Source organism: Euprymna scolopes, chromosome 2 (assembly GCF_053919585.1).
Source record: "Euprymna scolopes isolate OS-2025 chromosome 2, ASM5391958v1, whole genome shotgun sequence".
In the NCBI taxonomy this organism is placed as follows: Eukaryota; Metazoa; Mollusca; class Cephalopoda; order Sepiida; family Sepiolidae; genus Euprymna; species Euprymna scolopes.
The window spans coordinates 35,749,559-35,768,068 of NC_136483.1; the positions used below are offsets into that span (position 1 = coordinate 35,749,559).

General features: G+C 35.8%; 1 protein-coding gene across 2 annotated transcripts in view; it reads left to right on the top strand.

Annotated features, from left to right (window-relative positions):
- Window positions 1-391: 391 nt before the first annotated feature.
- Window positions 392-18,510, top strand: part of LOC145291027 (mitochondrial fission process protein 1-like) — a 58,678-nt gene continuing 40,559 nt past the window's right edge. The window contains exon 1 of one of the 2 annotated variants that reach the window (XM_080136536.1): window positions 392-881. In XM_080136536.1, the coding sequence (XP_079992662.1) occupies window positions 737-881 (145 nt within the window). In that variant the 5' untranslated portion in view covers window positions 392-736. Of the gene's footprint in view, window positions 882-2,622; window positions 3,345-18,510 lie in introns of those variants that run through there. The other variant, XM_080136542.1, reaches the window with a different exon arrangement.

An 18,510-nucleotide genomic window follows, 5' to 3' on the forward strand; every position in this document is an offset into this window, starting at 1 on the left:
GAGACAGAAAGAAAGAGCAGCTTATAGTAGCTTGTAACATTTTTAGGTTCGAACGCCACAACTTAAGTGAACAAAATTAACTTTTCTCTGTCCATAATTTCGGTTCTATTTTGTGCACAGTTTCATAATAGCCGTTTTGTTTTTAATTTTAATTTTTATTAGAAAGAAAGAGAAAATAATGTCTGGGAGGAATATCCCCCTCTTCCTTCCCTCCTCCTAAAGAAAACAAAAACAAAAACAAAACAAAAAAAGCCCCCCCCCCCCAAGAACTAAGAGCTGCCAAAAATAATGAGACAGAAAGCGAAATAATAAAAAAGATGCTAGCTTGTGATTGGTTAGTTACTTTAAGGGGGCGGGTACTTCGATTTCTTATTTTTGATAGTTCATTCTACAAACGTAATATGAATCGATGAAACTAAATTAACAAACAATAATTTTGGGTTTAAAAAAAGAGAAATAATAAAACAAAAGCTTTCAGTTTACTAAGTATATTATTTTTAGTTTTTCGCTACTTTTCCTATACCTCGCCATCTCCCCTCCTTGCAAAGGTGTCACGTGGTATAGCCCCACCCAGCAATGGTGCGGTCAAATATGAAACAACGAACGAACACATGTCTTAATAACAGGTTCCTTTTCTTTTCTTTTTTGAAAAATAAATGATGAGTAATGCAAAAAGAAGAGAGTGATCATACGCGAAAAACTCTTTTCGGAGGTTTAGATCGCTGACGAAACCGACATGGCTTCTCCTTCAACCAATAATGAAAAATCGGTAACGGGTGGGGGTGATCATCCTCCGAAGACGGGAGTGAGTCTAACCCAAACACCCCCAGAAAAAACAGCCGAAGTGGACATTTACCGAGACACACTTGTTCGATATTTAGGTAAGATAAATAAAATAATTTTTCTTATTGTCACTAATATTTGCATATTAATTACATTTAATTCGGTGTTAATGTTTTTTATTGAACGATTTCACGGTTAAAAAAAGAAAAGAAAGAAGCATAAACAATAATAATAAAAAAAGGAAATATCACGTTTGTTTGTAAAAAAAAAAAAAAAAAAAAAGTAAACATGTTTTCTGTTGAAAATCGGAAATCTATCTATAATCACCGGCATGTGGTCGGGCGTCGGCGCAGATCACAACTACTGTTGTTGCCGGGGCTGCTGTTCATTTAAGTTGTCGATTTGCAATCAACCCTCACAGCTACCAAAGCTATTGGGAACCAGTTTTATTTATTTATTTACTACCTGATATTCCCGAATTGCCACCCATTTAAATACTGACTAGGCTAACTTCAGTGATTGTTACTTGATTATAGCTGCATGTTTTTTTTTTTTTAAGAAAAAAAAAAAAAAAAAAAAACTGCGGACCTGAACGAGACACCCCACTCCTATAATTCTAACCGGTATTCTGCAGTTGGTATTTTTTTACGACCTAACCCAACGTAGTATAAACATCCCCAATCTCCTCATGCTTTCGGAATAACCACCTCAACATCTAAAACTATAAAAATTAAAGGAAGGGTGATTCTCGTTCAAGTCCGTCAAAATGTTTTTGTTTACGTATGAAGGAGTTTACAGATTAATCAATTCATTACTTCATCTGAACCGATGTCTTTTTCATTTAAAATTGTTTTTATAGGATAAATAAACAATTTATAACAAACTAGTTGTATTTACCAGGCGTTGCCCAGTTGGAGAGTTATAGGAAAATAATTGAGTATATACTATTGAATTAAACTGTTTAATTTAAACATAACTATATATTATATAGTAATTTAAATGTTATTTATGTATTTTGTCCGACCCGAAGAAGATTTCTCCCCCTCTCTATTTAAATTTTTTTTTTTTTTAACGGATTATTATAGAATGGATACTAGTTTACCAGGGTGCTAATGCAGAGAGTGATCCGCACTATTTTTTTAAAATCGTATTTCCACGTTTAATTAAAGTTTTATATGTTTTTTTTTATTCGATTGTAATGTTAAAGTACAGAACAGAATAGATACAAAACACCCTCCCCATGTTAAGAATGGCTTTTTAAATAATAACGTTATTATTTCAGCACGGATCATCACTCTCTGCATGAGTACCTTTACCAGATTATAAAAGATGGACCAAAAAGTCACTAATTAAATATTTGTAGGGGATGCTCAATTTCTAATGCAACGTTTTATAAATCGATCACCCATTTCAGAACCACTCGATGTTAATGTTTTTAGTTAAAATTTCACATTAGAAATTGAGTACCCCTATAAATATTGAAATATTGATTTTTTTTTTTTGCTCTTTTTATTGGGTAATTTGGTAGACTAGTGGTCATTCGATGGTAATCCGCTGAAAAATTTTAAAAAAAGAAAAGAAAAAGAAAAACGAAATTAAAAACAGAGAAAGGGTGGGGAAAGCTCGTGCACACGTCCGCCGTATTTTTTATTTATTTATTTATTTATTTTTTTTTTTACTGTCTTTCCACCTCAGCAATGCTGAGGTGGAAAGACATATCTGAAAACCGTTAAAAGTCGATTTTCACGGTGAATGCTGAGGCTCAGCATTCACCGTGAAAATCGACTTTTAACGGTTTTCAGATATGCTGAAAAAGAATATCACGTTCAAATTTAGCGAAGACAAGTAGTTTCTGGATATTAAGCCCTTTATGTAATCCATTATATTTTTACTGGCGACCATGTTTTTCCCAACTGAAAAGTTCTTATGCACATACACCTCCTCCTCCACATGTTAAGAATGGCGAACGCCATTGACATTTGTTAAGTAATACCTTGGAAAAAATGTCTTAATATCCAGAAAGCTACTTGCCTGCCCCAAATTGAAATGTAATATTCGTTTTCAGCATACCCGAAAATCTTTAAAAGTCATAATTTTAAAGGCGAATGTTTAGATGGAGAGAAAGTAAATTTACCTTTATTTATTTATTGCTGCTTTTTCACCTCAATCAAGGCATAGTGTTACTTGAACGCAAGGGGCTACTATTTGGGACCAAATTTGCAGGGATACTATATAGGGAGTTGAGCAGTGAGATGTCTATTATTCACATAACACTTGAGTTTCTGCATGTTTGCAGTTAATAAATGGGCTGGTAAACAGCAAAACAAAATATAATAAATACACTCAGCAAAAGTTCAGCCAGAATTCATCACTGTCAATTTTCTCTCTCAACTTCCAGCACGTGTTCTCTCAACCACCTCTGCCAATAGGCATTTTATTAGAAAACTGACCCCATTCCATTTGCATACGTGTGCAGTGGAAGATGAGATTCCACGAGACTACACCTTATAAATCCATAGCTGCCATCTTTAATTTCTCTCTCTCGCAGATCCCATCCTTCGGTAAGTTGTATAACTACACACACACACACACACACACACACACACACACACACACACACGGGCGCTTTCTTCTTTGATTATTACATTCAACTTTACAATGTCAGTGCAGTCAGGAAACATAGGAATATGGAAGGAGGGAGTAAGTATTTTTGACGGAGTCTCTCTTTAAAAATCTATCAAAAATCAAGTAATTATCCAATCAATATGAGATTTTCACCGATTATTAAGTGAAGAATTCTCTCTCTCTTTCTCTCTCTCTCTCTCTCTCTCTCTCTCTCTCTCTGTATATATATATATATATATATATATATATATATATATATATATATATATATATATATCCCTACAACCCCTCTTCTTTATTTGTTCTTACAATAATGCTTAAAATAATCAGCCGAAACTGAACAAAATATATTGTATTGAAGAGAGGGTGAGGATTGTAGATAAACACTTGTATTGTAGATATAAACTATAATATATAATCTATAAACATATACATTGTAGATATTACTTGCCCCCATACTTACAAAACTGTTAAAGCATTGCCTTAAGGAGAAGTGCTTTCCAATACCCTGGAAAACCTCATCAGTATGCCCTGTATTTAAGAATTCAGGTGATAAGTCGTCTCCCTCTCAGTACAGACCAATAAGTCTCCTGTATGGCATGAGTAAGTTACTGGAATCCATATTAAATAAAGAAGTAGTCAACCACCACAACAGAAACAACCTTCCTAGTGACATGCAATATGGTTTCCGCTCCGCAAGATCTACAGATGTGCTAACGATTATATCTCATAGGATTAGTGAATCTCTTGACAAAGGCTTCCTTTCTAGGGCAATTGCTCTTGACATATCAAAGGCTTTCGATAAGGTATGGCATAAGGGCCTACTTCACAAGATTTCCAGCTATGGTATAACTGGAAATGTTTTCTCAATCATTAAATCTTTTCTCTCTGATAGTCTCATAAGAGTAGTGGTTGATGGGCAGAAATCAGAGGCCCTCAGTATTAATGCTGGAGTCCCTCAGGGGTCATTCCTGGGCCCAACTCTCTTCCCGATCTACATCAATGATCTCCCAAAACACATACTTAAATCATTCATTGACATCTATGCTGATGACACGACCATCTATGGCAACACTTCAAAGGCCATAAATGACAAAGTTCTCTCTGATTCTCTCTCCTCTGATCTTGAGTGCGTGGTACAGTGGGGGAAGAGGTGGCTGGTTATTGTTAATGCATCTAAAACCAAGCTCCTATCTTTACATCATCAACACTCCCATCCCCATCTGGCATCAATTGAAATGGATGGCTCCCATCTAGGGGAAGCTCCATGTTTTGACAAGCTTCTGGGCTTGACCTTCACTCTTGACCTGAAATGGAACACATACGTCAAATCAGTTTCCAAGGCCGCTGGAAAAATGGTAGGATCCTTCTACCGCTCCAGAAGATATCTCACTACTGATGCAATTCTCTATCTATATAAAAGGCAAGTATGTCCAAGGATGGCGTACGGTTGCCACATCTGAACAGGAGCTGCTAAAAACAGCCTATCCTGCCTTGACAGAGTACAAAATAGCTTAGTGGGGGATGCCTCTTTCTCTTTCCTGCAACCTCTCTCCCACAGAAGAGACGTTGTGAGTCTGTCTTTGTTTCATCATTACTTCCATGGCAAGTGCTCGTCTGAGGTCCAATCTCTGTCCCCCCACGCCAATCTTTCACTATAAACACCCGTCTAGCTGAAACCACTTTCAAAAATTTTCCCCACTCTTTATCTGTGCCAAAACCAAAATGTAGATTCCATGAACAAAGCTTCTTTCTAAGAAGTGCACGCCTGTGGAACTCTCTTTCATTTGCCTGTTTCCCACCTGACTACAATCTGGATGTCTTCAAGTCCAACATAAACAAATTCCTGATGAACCGCCCCCTTAAGTAAAACACATTATCAAATCTCTAATACTAACATACTGTACACGCGATAACCCTTATCCCCAAGTGGCTTCCAGGCCTTGATAAATGGTAACTACCTTGTAAAAAAATAAATAAATAAATAAATAAATAACTCTGTACGTATCAGATCTTATGGTTGAAAATCCGGATTTTGAATGTGTTTAATTTTTCATCTTTTTGGTTTAGAAGTGCCAAATTCGTTGAATATATAAATAATAATTGTTTCAGATATATATATATATATATATATATATATATATATATTATATTCATTATTTTTACAAAAAACACTACTTTTAAATCTTTGAAAAATAAATTAATAATTTTCTTTTAGTGGACCCAATAACCCCATATTGCTAATATACCATTAAATAGGAAATGCTTTGAAGAATCGATACCAAAAAAGGAAAAAGATCGATAAATAATTATGCATCTTGCTAAAAATACGATAATTCGTTACGTGATATAATTTTTTTATTATAATCTTTCCACCCCAAACCAGACACAGTTGTCACTTTGATGTTGGGGGCTACTATCAGGGACGTAAGTTGCAGGAATACTATGTAGGGAATTGCACAACAAGATGTCTCTTCACATTACACTTGAACTTCTGCATGTCAGTATAGTTGGGGAAGCAGGAACCGGAAAGGGAATTCCAAAATCTAGCAGTTCTGGGGAAGAAACTATTAGAGTAGAAGGCTTTCTTACACCGAGGGATCTCTACTGTGTAGGGATGGAACTTTGCGGCTTGTCAGGTTTGTCGGGGGTATTTACATTGAGGGGGTACAAGGGCTTGTAGTTCGTCGGAGCATCCACGATTAAAATCCCTGAGCAAGTCAGATCCTAGTGCTATAATATATCTACTGTCTGAGTTTATCTGTGTCAGGTCTTGATTGGTTGTTGAGTTTTACGGCATATCTAACCGTCGTTAGATCAGTTTATATGCCGAAGCCGTATATAGTTATTGTGTAGATCAATTTGTTATGTGGACCTGTCTTTTCTAAACAGTTTGTTAACGATGGTTTCTGTTTAACCCATAGATAGGTCCATGATAGGTACTACCACTTTTCCGAGTCAGTGTGGACCTGGGAGTAGTGTTAACTAAGCGGTAACTATCCCCACCCCTATCCGCAAAGTTCCCATCACCACGGGATACAATTTTGCGTGATAACTACGACGTGCACTGCACGGCCTTTTCTGGCTGTTTTTTTCTTTTATGAACTAGTTGAACTTTCATTCATTTTTTACTTATGTTAACGTATGTCTTCTTTAGTGAATCAAGTGCTAAAAACAGAAAATCACGATGAAATATAACCTTTGTCTATTTTTATTGAACCAATGGATAACGTCAAGGTCAGAATACTAATTTCGAAAAAATCTTAAATTGCTTTTACTATAAAAGATATCTTTTTCTTTTCAACATTCAAAATCATGTTTGAATGATCACCATTAATCATATTTATTCATTTTCCCAACAGCTGACTATGAAAGAAACTGAAAGCATCTTTTTATTAATATTTTTTTTTTATTGCCAAGCAATAACAATTTAAAAACATTAAAACAAAACATAGACCCTGTTCATTTTTTTTTCCTATTCATGTTATTTTAAAAATGAAAAGGATTCAGGTATTTTCGGCGGTAAAATTTTACCCTTTGCCTCTGCCGCGCTCTCTATTTACTTGCTTCCCACGAGGGCAGAGTTTGAAAAAAGGTCAGTTTAACATTATAGATTGGGATAAAAATTGCTTCACTAACTAAAGTAGAAATCCTTCTAGCTTGAGAGCAGAAAGGATAAGTGTCGTATCAGAATAAATACATTTTGCTCCTAACCAAAACGCTGTTAAGGGAAAAATAAAAATTAGACTGTGTTTGGGTTTCATACGATTACGCGTCCCCCCCCCCAGATATGTTTACTATCTTTAAGATAGTAATTCACTTCACGTTATAAATTTAATGTAAAACGTCCACCACCCACTCTTTTCTTTCTTTAAACAAAGAAAAACTGTTCACATCGTTCAATTTCTCAAGGAAACGCGTTCTTTCAACATGACACTGTCGAGCAGTGAGCACTGCCTATCAGTGTTTTATGTCATGCTATAAAAACATGTCAGTTGATTTCACATGTGTCACTGTCTACAGCTAAAATAATATGAATAAACAACCTAATGATAAATGAAAAAAAAAAAAAATTGCTATTTCACATGAGATGATAAGAGGGGCTGTGGAAGTAAGGGAGTATACTGATGTCTGCGATGTCCGAGGGGATGACTTGTATATCAACGTTTATGAATGACTGTGGATTGAACACTCAACGTTCCTATAATCTGCATAGGTCATTGTATATGTAGTATTTAAGGACAAAAGATTGTGTCTCAGGAACTGTGTGTGTGTGTGGGGGGGGTGTTTTGATGGAGCAGAGAGCATCAAATACAGCCATTATACTATCATTTGCGGCGAGATTGCATTTTTGTTGACTGCGTCGGCAAACCTTTTCAAAGTGATGGAGTATGCCACAGTGAGAGCATTTGTGGTTATATGCCAGGCAAACTCTCATCCTGTCTGCTCTTGAAATGGGCCTCTGGTGAGATTGGCAGCAGTAACCTCAGGGTGGGTTGCCTTGAGAAAATTTATACTGACAGCCAGAATTATGGTTGGAGGTAGTACATGATCTATGGTCCTGTAGGTAGTTCTGACCCCCCCCCCGTATGAGCTGGTGATTAGGTGGTGGGCTCATTGCTATTTATGAGGAGGTGGCCGGCGGAGCATTTCCCATTTTCTTTATCCTCAATGAGGGAAACCGTCTCCTCAAGTGATTGTTCTGTTAGCTGTGACAGACGGATTTATAGTCACCCCATCTCTGCTCAAAGTAGGCAAAATCCTTGAACCTGCAGCTGATACAGTGGGTCACTTGACCTCTTCTACCTTAGTTGGAGCTGATGTAGCCATGGTAGGCACAAGCTGGGGATGAGCCATGTTGGTATGGATATCAATCAGATGGATGAGAATTTCTAATGCCAGATTACTGTCAAAGGTGGTTTTACAATCTGGGGCTGTGCAGCTGATTTGTGCCATCTCCGATGTCCCTGGAAACCCTTGGTCATAGATAAGTACAGATTACTTTTTAGCGCATCGCAATGACCCAGGGTTCATTGGGTACCTGGATAATATAAGAAATATAAGGGCATGTTATTCACACCACCACCACCACCACCACCACCACCACCACCACCACCACCACCACCACCACCACCACCACCACCACCACCACAACAACAACAACAACAACAATAATAATAATAAAAAATAATAATAATAATAAAAAAAATAATAATAATAATAAAAAAAAAAAAAAATAATAATAATAATAAAAAAAAAATAATAATAATAAAAAATAATAATAATAATAATAATAATAATAAAAAATAATAAATAAATAATAATCCTCCAACCATGACTGACAGAACAAGAACGTGCTACTCTCATGGATTATATAAACGGTTCACTTCAAAATTTTTTGTAGATTGTCGAGTTCGACAAGTTACACCTGAAGAAGGTCGGAGGTTACATTGACCGAAACAATGTTAAAATAACACTCAAAATGAGAACAGTATTCTGAATAATGCAAGTAATCCAAATAAGTAGAATTAATTATCTACTATATGTAATGAAAGTTCGTATTTCCACCTATATGTGCATATCCTGCTAAAACTCAGCAACTACCAAAGATACACTTTCAAACCTTACATCAACGGATTTCATATGATCTGATCGTGAGCTAGTTATGGTAAAAACAAATATTGCAATATCTATTTCAAGGTCACTACATACCAAATTACTGCAGAAGGGGTGGGGAACAGAAAAATGACTTTCTTTCAATAAGAACTAGTAATTATGAAAAAAAAAAACCCATTGAAATTAGGTCAAATAGTAAGTCAGCTGCTGATAACCTCTCATTATATTGAACCATTTGAAAGAGAGAAAGAGGATGAGGTTAAAGAAGGATGTTACACATTTTTAAACTCTTATTGTTATTCATAACATTGGATTATGCCCGGTATCTCCGCTAGTCTCTATTTATATAAAGTTATGTATTTGTACATAGAATTCACACCGAAACTAATTGACAGATTATTATGAAATTTAGAACATAGCTACAAATCGTAAGGATGAGTAATATGGGCTATATTTGGTTTAGTTTGATGCAAATGAGACAAAGAGGAGGTGGAAGCCATTTGTGAAAATTCAGATACTTCTGGTTTTTATGAACTTGTGACAATGTTTTTTTAAATTTTTTTTTACATAGGAGTCACCACTTTTTTTTTTTTTTATATGAGGATCACCACTTAGCAAGGCCCGAAGGCCACTCAGGGATAAGGATTATTGCGTGTACAGTACTCAATGAGATAGTATTGTAGTAATCATTACTATTGGGGGTTTTGATAGAGTGTCTTACTTAAGGGGGCAGTTTGTCAGGAGTTTGTTTATGTTGGACTTGAAGACGTCCAAGTTGTAGTCAGGTGGGAAACAGGTAAGCGGCAGAGAGTTCCACTGGCGTGCAGTTCTAAGAAAGAAGCTTTGCTCATGGAATCTACGTTTGGATTTAGGTACAGATAAAGAGTGGGGAAAATTATTGACTAGTTTCAGCCAGACGGGTGTTTCTCGTGAAAGATTGGCGAGGGGGGACGAGGGATTGGAGCTCAGACGAGCACCTGCCATAGAAATAACGATAAAACAATCCTGGGACGGGTATTCTTGTTATATAGTAGTAGGTCGAACACAAGAAAGTATTTGTAAGTTATCTGTCTGTCGATCTATCTATTTATCTTTGTGTATTATCGATTTATTTCTCGATCTAGTTCTCTATCTATTTCTGTATCTATCTTTCTCTATCTATCTATCTATCTAACTGGAGAGATAAACAAGAGATGAGTATGAAGAATGTTGATAAAAGCTGTCAAAGTATAATAAAACCATATCATAGACAAGTTTAGTGACACGTACACACATAATGATGACAAGTACACATCTCGATATGCCATGTTGGTACTCCATTATACAACATTCTTCTTTTTAAAAAGTGTGTTTTTTCCCAGCAATTTTTTTCCCTTTTTTCTTTATGTAATGTGATGTAATTTATTTCAGATTTCCTGTCTGCATGCAACTAAAATTTGGAACATTATTAAAAAAAAAAAATGAAACAAAACAAAAATTAACTGTTAAATAAAGCCAATCATTATTTAGGTAGTAATGTAATCAAATATAATGCCAGTGTGTTTCCTTTTAAATATTATTCGGAACAATTCCTTTCTATTTATAGTAAGGATGTCTAAGAGTAAATGTCCGATTCTTGAGCTTATCAGTTACTTCAATTAATGATTCACGCAAATAATGGGTTAATGATTTTTGCGCTGTCTCTGCTTGCTGTTTAGAGAAATCAAAGCCAAGAGGATGGCTTTGGAACCGAAGCAATCTCTTTGGTTTGAAATGATTGAAACCCATCCTTCAAATGAGGAGACATGAAAGGTATAGTGTACGCTTGAACAAAGCAACCTTTTTTTTCCAGAGAATTTATATATATATATATATATATATATATATATATATATATATATATATATATATATATATATATATAAATACGGTTTTCGTATGAATTGTGGTTTTCATTTTGTTTTCTGTTTAAACAAGTTATTCTACTTATGGATTTTGATCAATTTTTTCAACGATCAGATTTTCGTCCATATAAACTTTACGGTGATCATTTTTTTTTTTTTTTTTTTACCTCAGGCTGAATTGTAATATATAAGTTTTGCAAGTGTATCTTGTGTAGTTTCTGAGATTAGCACACACAAAATACAACTTTTTATAATGGATTACTGATACATTTACTAAATTTGCTTATCAGTGTTTATGTGTGTGGTTATATATATATATGTATATGTGTGTATATATGTGTGTGTGTGTATATATATATATATGTGTGTGTGTATATGTGTGTGTGTGTATATGTGTGTGTGTATATGTGTGTGTGTGTATATATATGTGTGTGTGTATATATGTGTGTGTATATATATGTATGTGTGTGTATATATATGTGTGTGTGTGTATATATATATGTATAATATATATATATGTGTGTGTATATATATGTATAATATATATATATATATGTGTGTGTGTGTGTATATATATGTATAATATATATATATATATATTATATATATATATATATATATATATATATATATATTTCGGTGTATAAGACGACTCTTAAAGTTAAAAATCATCTTTAAAAACCAATATTTCATAAGATACCGAGTGTTACAATCTCTAACCTAGGCTAAAAAAAAAACATAGTTTCGTCATTTAGTGTCGTATATTGTAATGAAAGCAATACAAGATATTCCGTCTAATCTTTTAAGCGGAAACTTTGATAATCCAAGCTTTTAGAGCTTGAATTATCAAAGAGGAGATAATCCATGTTCACAACATTCTCCTCCACCAAATTTCTCACTGAGCACATTACAAGGTATAGGCTTGCTCGTAAGCATTTCTAAGTGTAAGGGTCTTATTCCCAAGAAAATGTTGCCGTACGTTAACTGTTAATGAAGGTATCCAAAACGTGTTGCTCTTGTGCCTCTAATGCCGTTAGTGGGCAGAAGTTGCAATCTTTGCCCCGAGTCTGAAGGCTCTTAAGTTAATGTTTCGCCTGATTCTTGTCAGCGAGTCTCAGTTTTGGGCTTTATGTAGCGTTCAGTACATTGATTGCTTCTTCGTAAGTAACAGAATCCAAAATAATTTTGTTGAATGTTTTCAGCACTTGTTGGCTGAATCGCTTTCTGGATCAGAGATAAATCGCTCCGGTTGCATAAATTGTTCCATTCTTAATTGAATAAATTGTAATGAAAACAGAACAAGGGATTCCGCCTAGTAATCTTTTATTCAATTAAGAATCTTGCTACTCATCTACTTGAGAAACGGAAATGTACAGCTTTTATAGCTTGGATTATTAAAGAGGAGATAATCCATATTCACAACATATGTGTTGAATAGTCATGTGTGCATATGTATCGAGACAGTATATCAGTGTGTGTGTACATATCGTTGAGTGTTTATATCGAAGGGAGTGTATATCTCAGGATGTATATTGAGATGACATATATCAATCTGTTTATATTGGTGTGACATATCTTAACGGGATGACACATATAATGGGAATGACATTTATAATGGAGGCTCAGAGAGATGATTTTTTGTTTTGTTTTGTTTTTTTACATAGGGGTCACCACTTATCAAGGCCCGGAAGCCACTCGGGGATAAGGGTTATTGCATATACAGTAATCAATGAGATAGTATCGTAGTAATCATTAGTATTGGATATTTGATAGGGTGTCTTACTTAAGAGAGCGGTTTGTCAGGAGTTTGTTTATGTTGGACTTGAAGACATCCAAGTTGTAGTCAGGTGGGAAACAGGCAAACTGAAGAGAGTTCCACAGTCGTGCACTTCTAAGAAAGAAGCTCTGCTCATGGAATCTACGTTTGGATTAAGGCACAGATAAAGTGTGGGGAAAATTATTGATAGTAGTTTCAGCCAGACGGGTGTTTTTTGTGAAAGATTGGCGAGGGTGACCAGAGATTGGAGCTCAGACGAGAACTTGCCATGGAAATAACGATAAAACAAAGGCTTGCAACGTCTCTTCTGTGGGAGGAAGGATGAGGGAAGAGAAAAGGGCATCCCCCACTAAGCCACAAAGTCTATTTTGTACTCTGTCAAGGCAGGATAGGCTGCTTTTAGCAGCTCCTGCCCAGATGTGGCAGCAGTACTCCATCCTTGGACGTACTTGTCTTTTATACAGATAGAGAATTGCATCAGTAGTGAGATATCTTCTGAAGCGGTAGAAGGATCCCCCCATTTTCCCAGCGTCCTTGGCAACATACCTGATGTACGTATTCCATTTCAGATCAGGAGTAAAGGTCAAACTCAGAAGCTTGTCAAAACATGGAGCCTCCCCAAGACGAGAGTCATGCATTTCAGTTGATGCCAGATGGGGATCAGAGCGTTGATGATGTAAAGATAGAAGCTTGGTTTTGGATGCATTAAAAGTAACCAGTCACCTCTCCCCCTCCCCCTGTACCACGCACTCAAGATCAGAGGAGAGAGAATCAGAGAGAACTTTGTCATTTACGCCCTTTGATGTGTTGCCATAGATGGCCGTGTCATCAGCTAAGATGTCAACGAATGATTTAAGTATATGTTTTGGGAGATCATTTATGTAGATCATTTTTTTTTTTTTTTACATGGGGATCACCACTTATCAAGGCCTGAAGGCCACTCAGGGATAAGGGTTATTGCATGTACAGTAATCAATGAGATAGTATTGTAGTAATCTTAGTATTGGGGTTTTGATAGAGTGTCTTACTTAAGGGGGCAGTTTGTCAAGAGTTTGTTTATGTTGGACTTGAAGACGTCGAAGTTGTAGTCAGGTGGGAAACAGGCAAGCGGCAGAGAGTTCCACTGGCGTGCAGTTCTAAGAAAGAAGCTTTGCTCATGGAATCTATGTTTGGATTTAGGTACAGATAAAGAGTGGGGAAAATTATTGACAGTAGTTTCAGCCAGACGGGTGTTTCTCGTGAAAGATTGACGAGGGGGGACGAGGGATTGGAGCTCAGACGAGCACCTGCCATGGAAATAACGATAAAACAAAGACAGGCTCGCAACAATCAGGAAGGGAGTTGGGCCCAGGATGGACCCCTGAGGGACTCCAGTATTAATACTGTGGGCCTCTGATTTCTGCCCGTCAACCACTACTCTTATGAGCCTATCAGAGAGAAATGATTTAATAATTGAGAAAACATTTCCAGTGATACTGTAGCTGTAAATCTTGTAAAGTAGGCCCTTATGCCATACTTTATCGAAGGCCTTCGATATGTCAAGAGCAATTACCCTGAAAAGGAAGCCTTTGTCAAGAGATTCACTAATCCTATGAGATATAACCGTTAGCACATCTGCTGTAGATCTTGCGGATCGAAAATCATATTGCATGTCACTAAGAATGTTGTTTCTGCTGAGGTGGTTGACTACTTCTTTATTTAATATGGATTCCAACAACTTACTTATGATACACAGAAGACTTATTGGTCTGTACTGAGAGGGAGATGACTTTTCACCTGAATTCTTAAATACAGGGCATACTGATGGGGTTTTCCAGGGTGTTGGAAAGCACTTCTCTTTAAGGCAACGCTTAAACAGTTTTGTAAGTATGGGAGCAAGTTTTGGTTGAAGCTTTTTCAGCACTATAACTGGAACGCTGTCAGGGCCAGTTGCTTTACTGGAATCAAGGTTCTTTATTAGCTTGGCGACCTCACGCACAGATATTTGTATGTTGCATAGTGTGTTGTCTGTTATAGGAGGAAATATGGGCAGTTGATGGTCTTCGTTGCTTAGGGTAGAATAAGCTGCAAAGTTCTTAGCAGATGACTTCAGGTCCATTGATGATGTTTGGGATAGAATGCACGCTTCTGTTCAGGATCCTGTTTGCTATTTGACAAAACTGGTGGGAACCAAGCCGCTGCTCAGCTTCTTTGGATTTAATGGACTGAGCATATAGCTCTCTTGCATTTTCTATTACTCTTTTACAGTGGTTGCTGGCAGTCCTGAAAGCAGCTTTAGTCTCAGTACATCTGTTACGTTGGTAGCTATGGAAAAAGTGATTTCTGTGTGCGATGGCTGTAGCACATTCTGGGGAGAACCATGGCTGGCTGTTAGGTTTTTGTTGGAATTTTTTAGATGGTATGAATCGGTCTATGCCTACAATTAACTATTCGGTCAGATCTGATACTATAGAGGACACATCCTTTTTAAACATAGAATGCAGAGGTAGATCAGATATGAATGTACGGAAGCTATCATATTCAGCCATAGGGTATCGATATACAGTACGGTGGAGAGGTACGTCTGAAGACTTATTACATTTCATTTTTATCTTAACTTATACAACAGAGTGGTCGGAGGATCCCAGAGGAGATAGGATGGAACATGACCATAGCTCACAGGAAGTTGTGAGAAAAAGGTCTAGAAAGGCTTGTATACTGACCAGTAGTATCGGGCACACGGGTGGTTTTGTGAACAATCTGAGTGATCCCTTCTTTCTCTTTTTTGCAACTAATTTTTTTTTTTGGCACTCGCTGCTATTTTCATTGAAATAAAAATTGTTTTGATTCATTTTTTTCTGGCCGGGGGGGGGGTGTCTAGGTTGTCACCTACTTCTTCCATTCTCTTCTGGGAGTGTTGCTCAATATCCTTAATATAGCAGCTCTGTCCAAACTGAATTTCATGTCCACCTGAGTAACGCCGAGTATTCACGCTAGTATATATATATATATATATATATATATATATATATATATATATATATATATATACAACACTGGTAAATGAAATAATATATCCATTTTGAATTTGGAAACAGATGAATCTCACAGGTAAGAAATACATTTTTATAACATGAATAGGCTCATTAAATCCATCAAGAGTAGGAAACCAGATCTAATATCTGTAACATTCTTTTTGTTCTTCTGATTAAGGGAGGTGGTGTTTGATCAACACTGCTGAGAAGCCATGATTTAATATACAGGTTTGTTTTAAATCCCTGAAACAGTGTTTCATGGTAAACAACTGATGATCCCTTAAATTAACATTAGGAGTTTAATGAATTCAAGAGAGCAAGTTGATGCATTGATTGCAGGTGATTAAATGATTTACTGACTAAATAGTTTTCTAACGAATGATAAAAAATATAAAAATTAAATTTTTTAAAAGTTTTTTTTGATTTTATATATAGTTTTAGACACACACACACACACACACACACACACACACACACACACACACACACACACACACACACACACACACACATATATATAATCGTAAAAAGTTAACTTCATTTTAAAAGTGGTTTGACTGCATAATTTGGATTCCGGAAAATGGATGTGGGCTGAGTATTTTTCTTTATTCAAGTGTTTCTTTATATTAATATTATTTCTGTGCATAAAATGTAACTTCAGGTAATTTCTCTTTCTCTCATATATATATATATATATATATATATATATATATATATATATATATAGAGAGAGAGAGAGAGAGAGAGAGAGAGAGAGAGAGTAAAATAAAATACAAACGATGGTTGACCTCATGCAAATGAGAAGAAAAACCTAAAATTAATAAATGGCAATTAACGTTTCGTCCCTATTTCATGGGACATTATCATGATTTGGTTGGAAAAATTCCGAAGAAACAGGCTACAGACCACCTAAAGTGAAGAAAGAAAGAACTTTAGGTTCCGTCCTACTCTAGAGAGAATTTATAAATGTGTGTATAGAAAGGTTGGATTATTATTATTTTTTTTTTTTTACATAGGCGTCACCACTTATCAAGGCCGATCGGCCACTCAAGGATAAGGGTTAAAGAGTGTAGAGTAGTCAAAAGGACAATATAGTAATCAATAGAAATGGAAGTTTGGTAAATTTGTTAACTTAAGTGGAACGGCTCATCAGAAACTTGTTCACGTTGGACTTGAAGACAACCATATTATAGACAGCTGGAAAGCAGGAAAACGGAAGACAATTCCACAGGCGTGCAGTTCTAAGAAAGAAGCTTTGATCATGGAATCTATGTTTAGGTTTAGGCACAGATAAAGAGTGGGGAAAATTATTGATAATGTTTTCAGCTAGTCTAGTGTTTCTTGTGAAAGTTTGGCAAGGGGGGACCATAGATTGAAGCTCAGTCGAACACTTTCCATGAAAATAACGATAAAGCAGAGACAAACTCGCAACATCTCTTCTGTGAGATAGAGGCTGCAGCGAAGAGAAAAGGACATCTCCCACAAAGTCTATTTTGAACCCCATCAAGGCAGGACAAGTCTTTTCTAGCAGCTCCTGCCCATATGTGGCAACAGATTCCATCCTTGGACGTATCTGGCTCTTATATAGATAGAGAATTGCATCAGCAGTGAGATATCTACTGGATCGATAGAAGGATCCCACCATTTTTCCAGCGGCCTTGGCAACAGATTTGATGTACGTATTCCATTTAAGATCAGGAGTAAAGGTCAAGCCCAGAAGCTTGTCAAAACTTGAGGCCTCCCCAAGACGAGAGCCATTCATTTTAATTGATGCCAGATGTGGATCAGCACGTTGATGATGTAAAGATAGAAGCTTGGTTTTAGATGCATTAAAAGTAACCAGCTACTCTTTTCCCCATTGTACCATGTGCTCAAGATCAGAGGAGAGAGAATCGAAGAGAACTTGGTCATTTACTGTCTTAGATGTGCTACCATAGATGGTAGTGTCGTCAGTTATTATATATATATATATATATATATACATTCAAACGTCACTAATACACACACACACACACACACACATATATATATATATATATATCTATATATATATATATTTATTTGTTAGTTAATACCTTATTTATTTTGTCGAAATTATATAAGGAGAAACAGTTAAGGATATATAGATTAGTTACCCAGGATCTGCATTCGTATTTTGTTCTTATATTATTATATTTCCTATCATAGGGGCTAAATTTTAGAATCCTTTTCTCTGCGCGATGGAGCTAGTATTTAAAATGAGTGCTGATTCTAGAAGTCTCCGTTTAGCTCTATCTACAACGAATTTAATGATTTTTGCACGTGCAAAGTTGAACGAGTGACTATGTTCAGCACAATGGGAGAAAAGTGCATTTAAGGGGTTGCCGTTCTTTATGTTCCTTCTATGTTCATTGAGTCTTATTTCTTACTTATGTTGTGTTTCTCCTATATATGTTTAGTGGCAGTTATTACACGATAGAGTATATACCGGCGTTAGATATTAGGGTTTTGGAGGAGTCCTAGTGGCTTTTAATGTTTGGTTTATCGTTAAAGAAGTTGTTTGTATCGTATGTATACCAAATCTATGAAGGCAGATCCTAGGTAACTAATCTATATATCCTTAACCGTTTCTCCTTATATAATTTCAACAAAATAAATAAGATATTAACTAACAAATAAATATAAATAAAAATGCATAAAAAAACGGTTCAGTAAATATATATATATATATATATATATATATATATATATATATATGTATGTATATTAGTGACGTTTGAATATATATGTATGTATATACATATATATATATAACTACTTAATTTACTCGCAT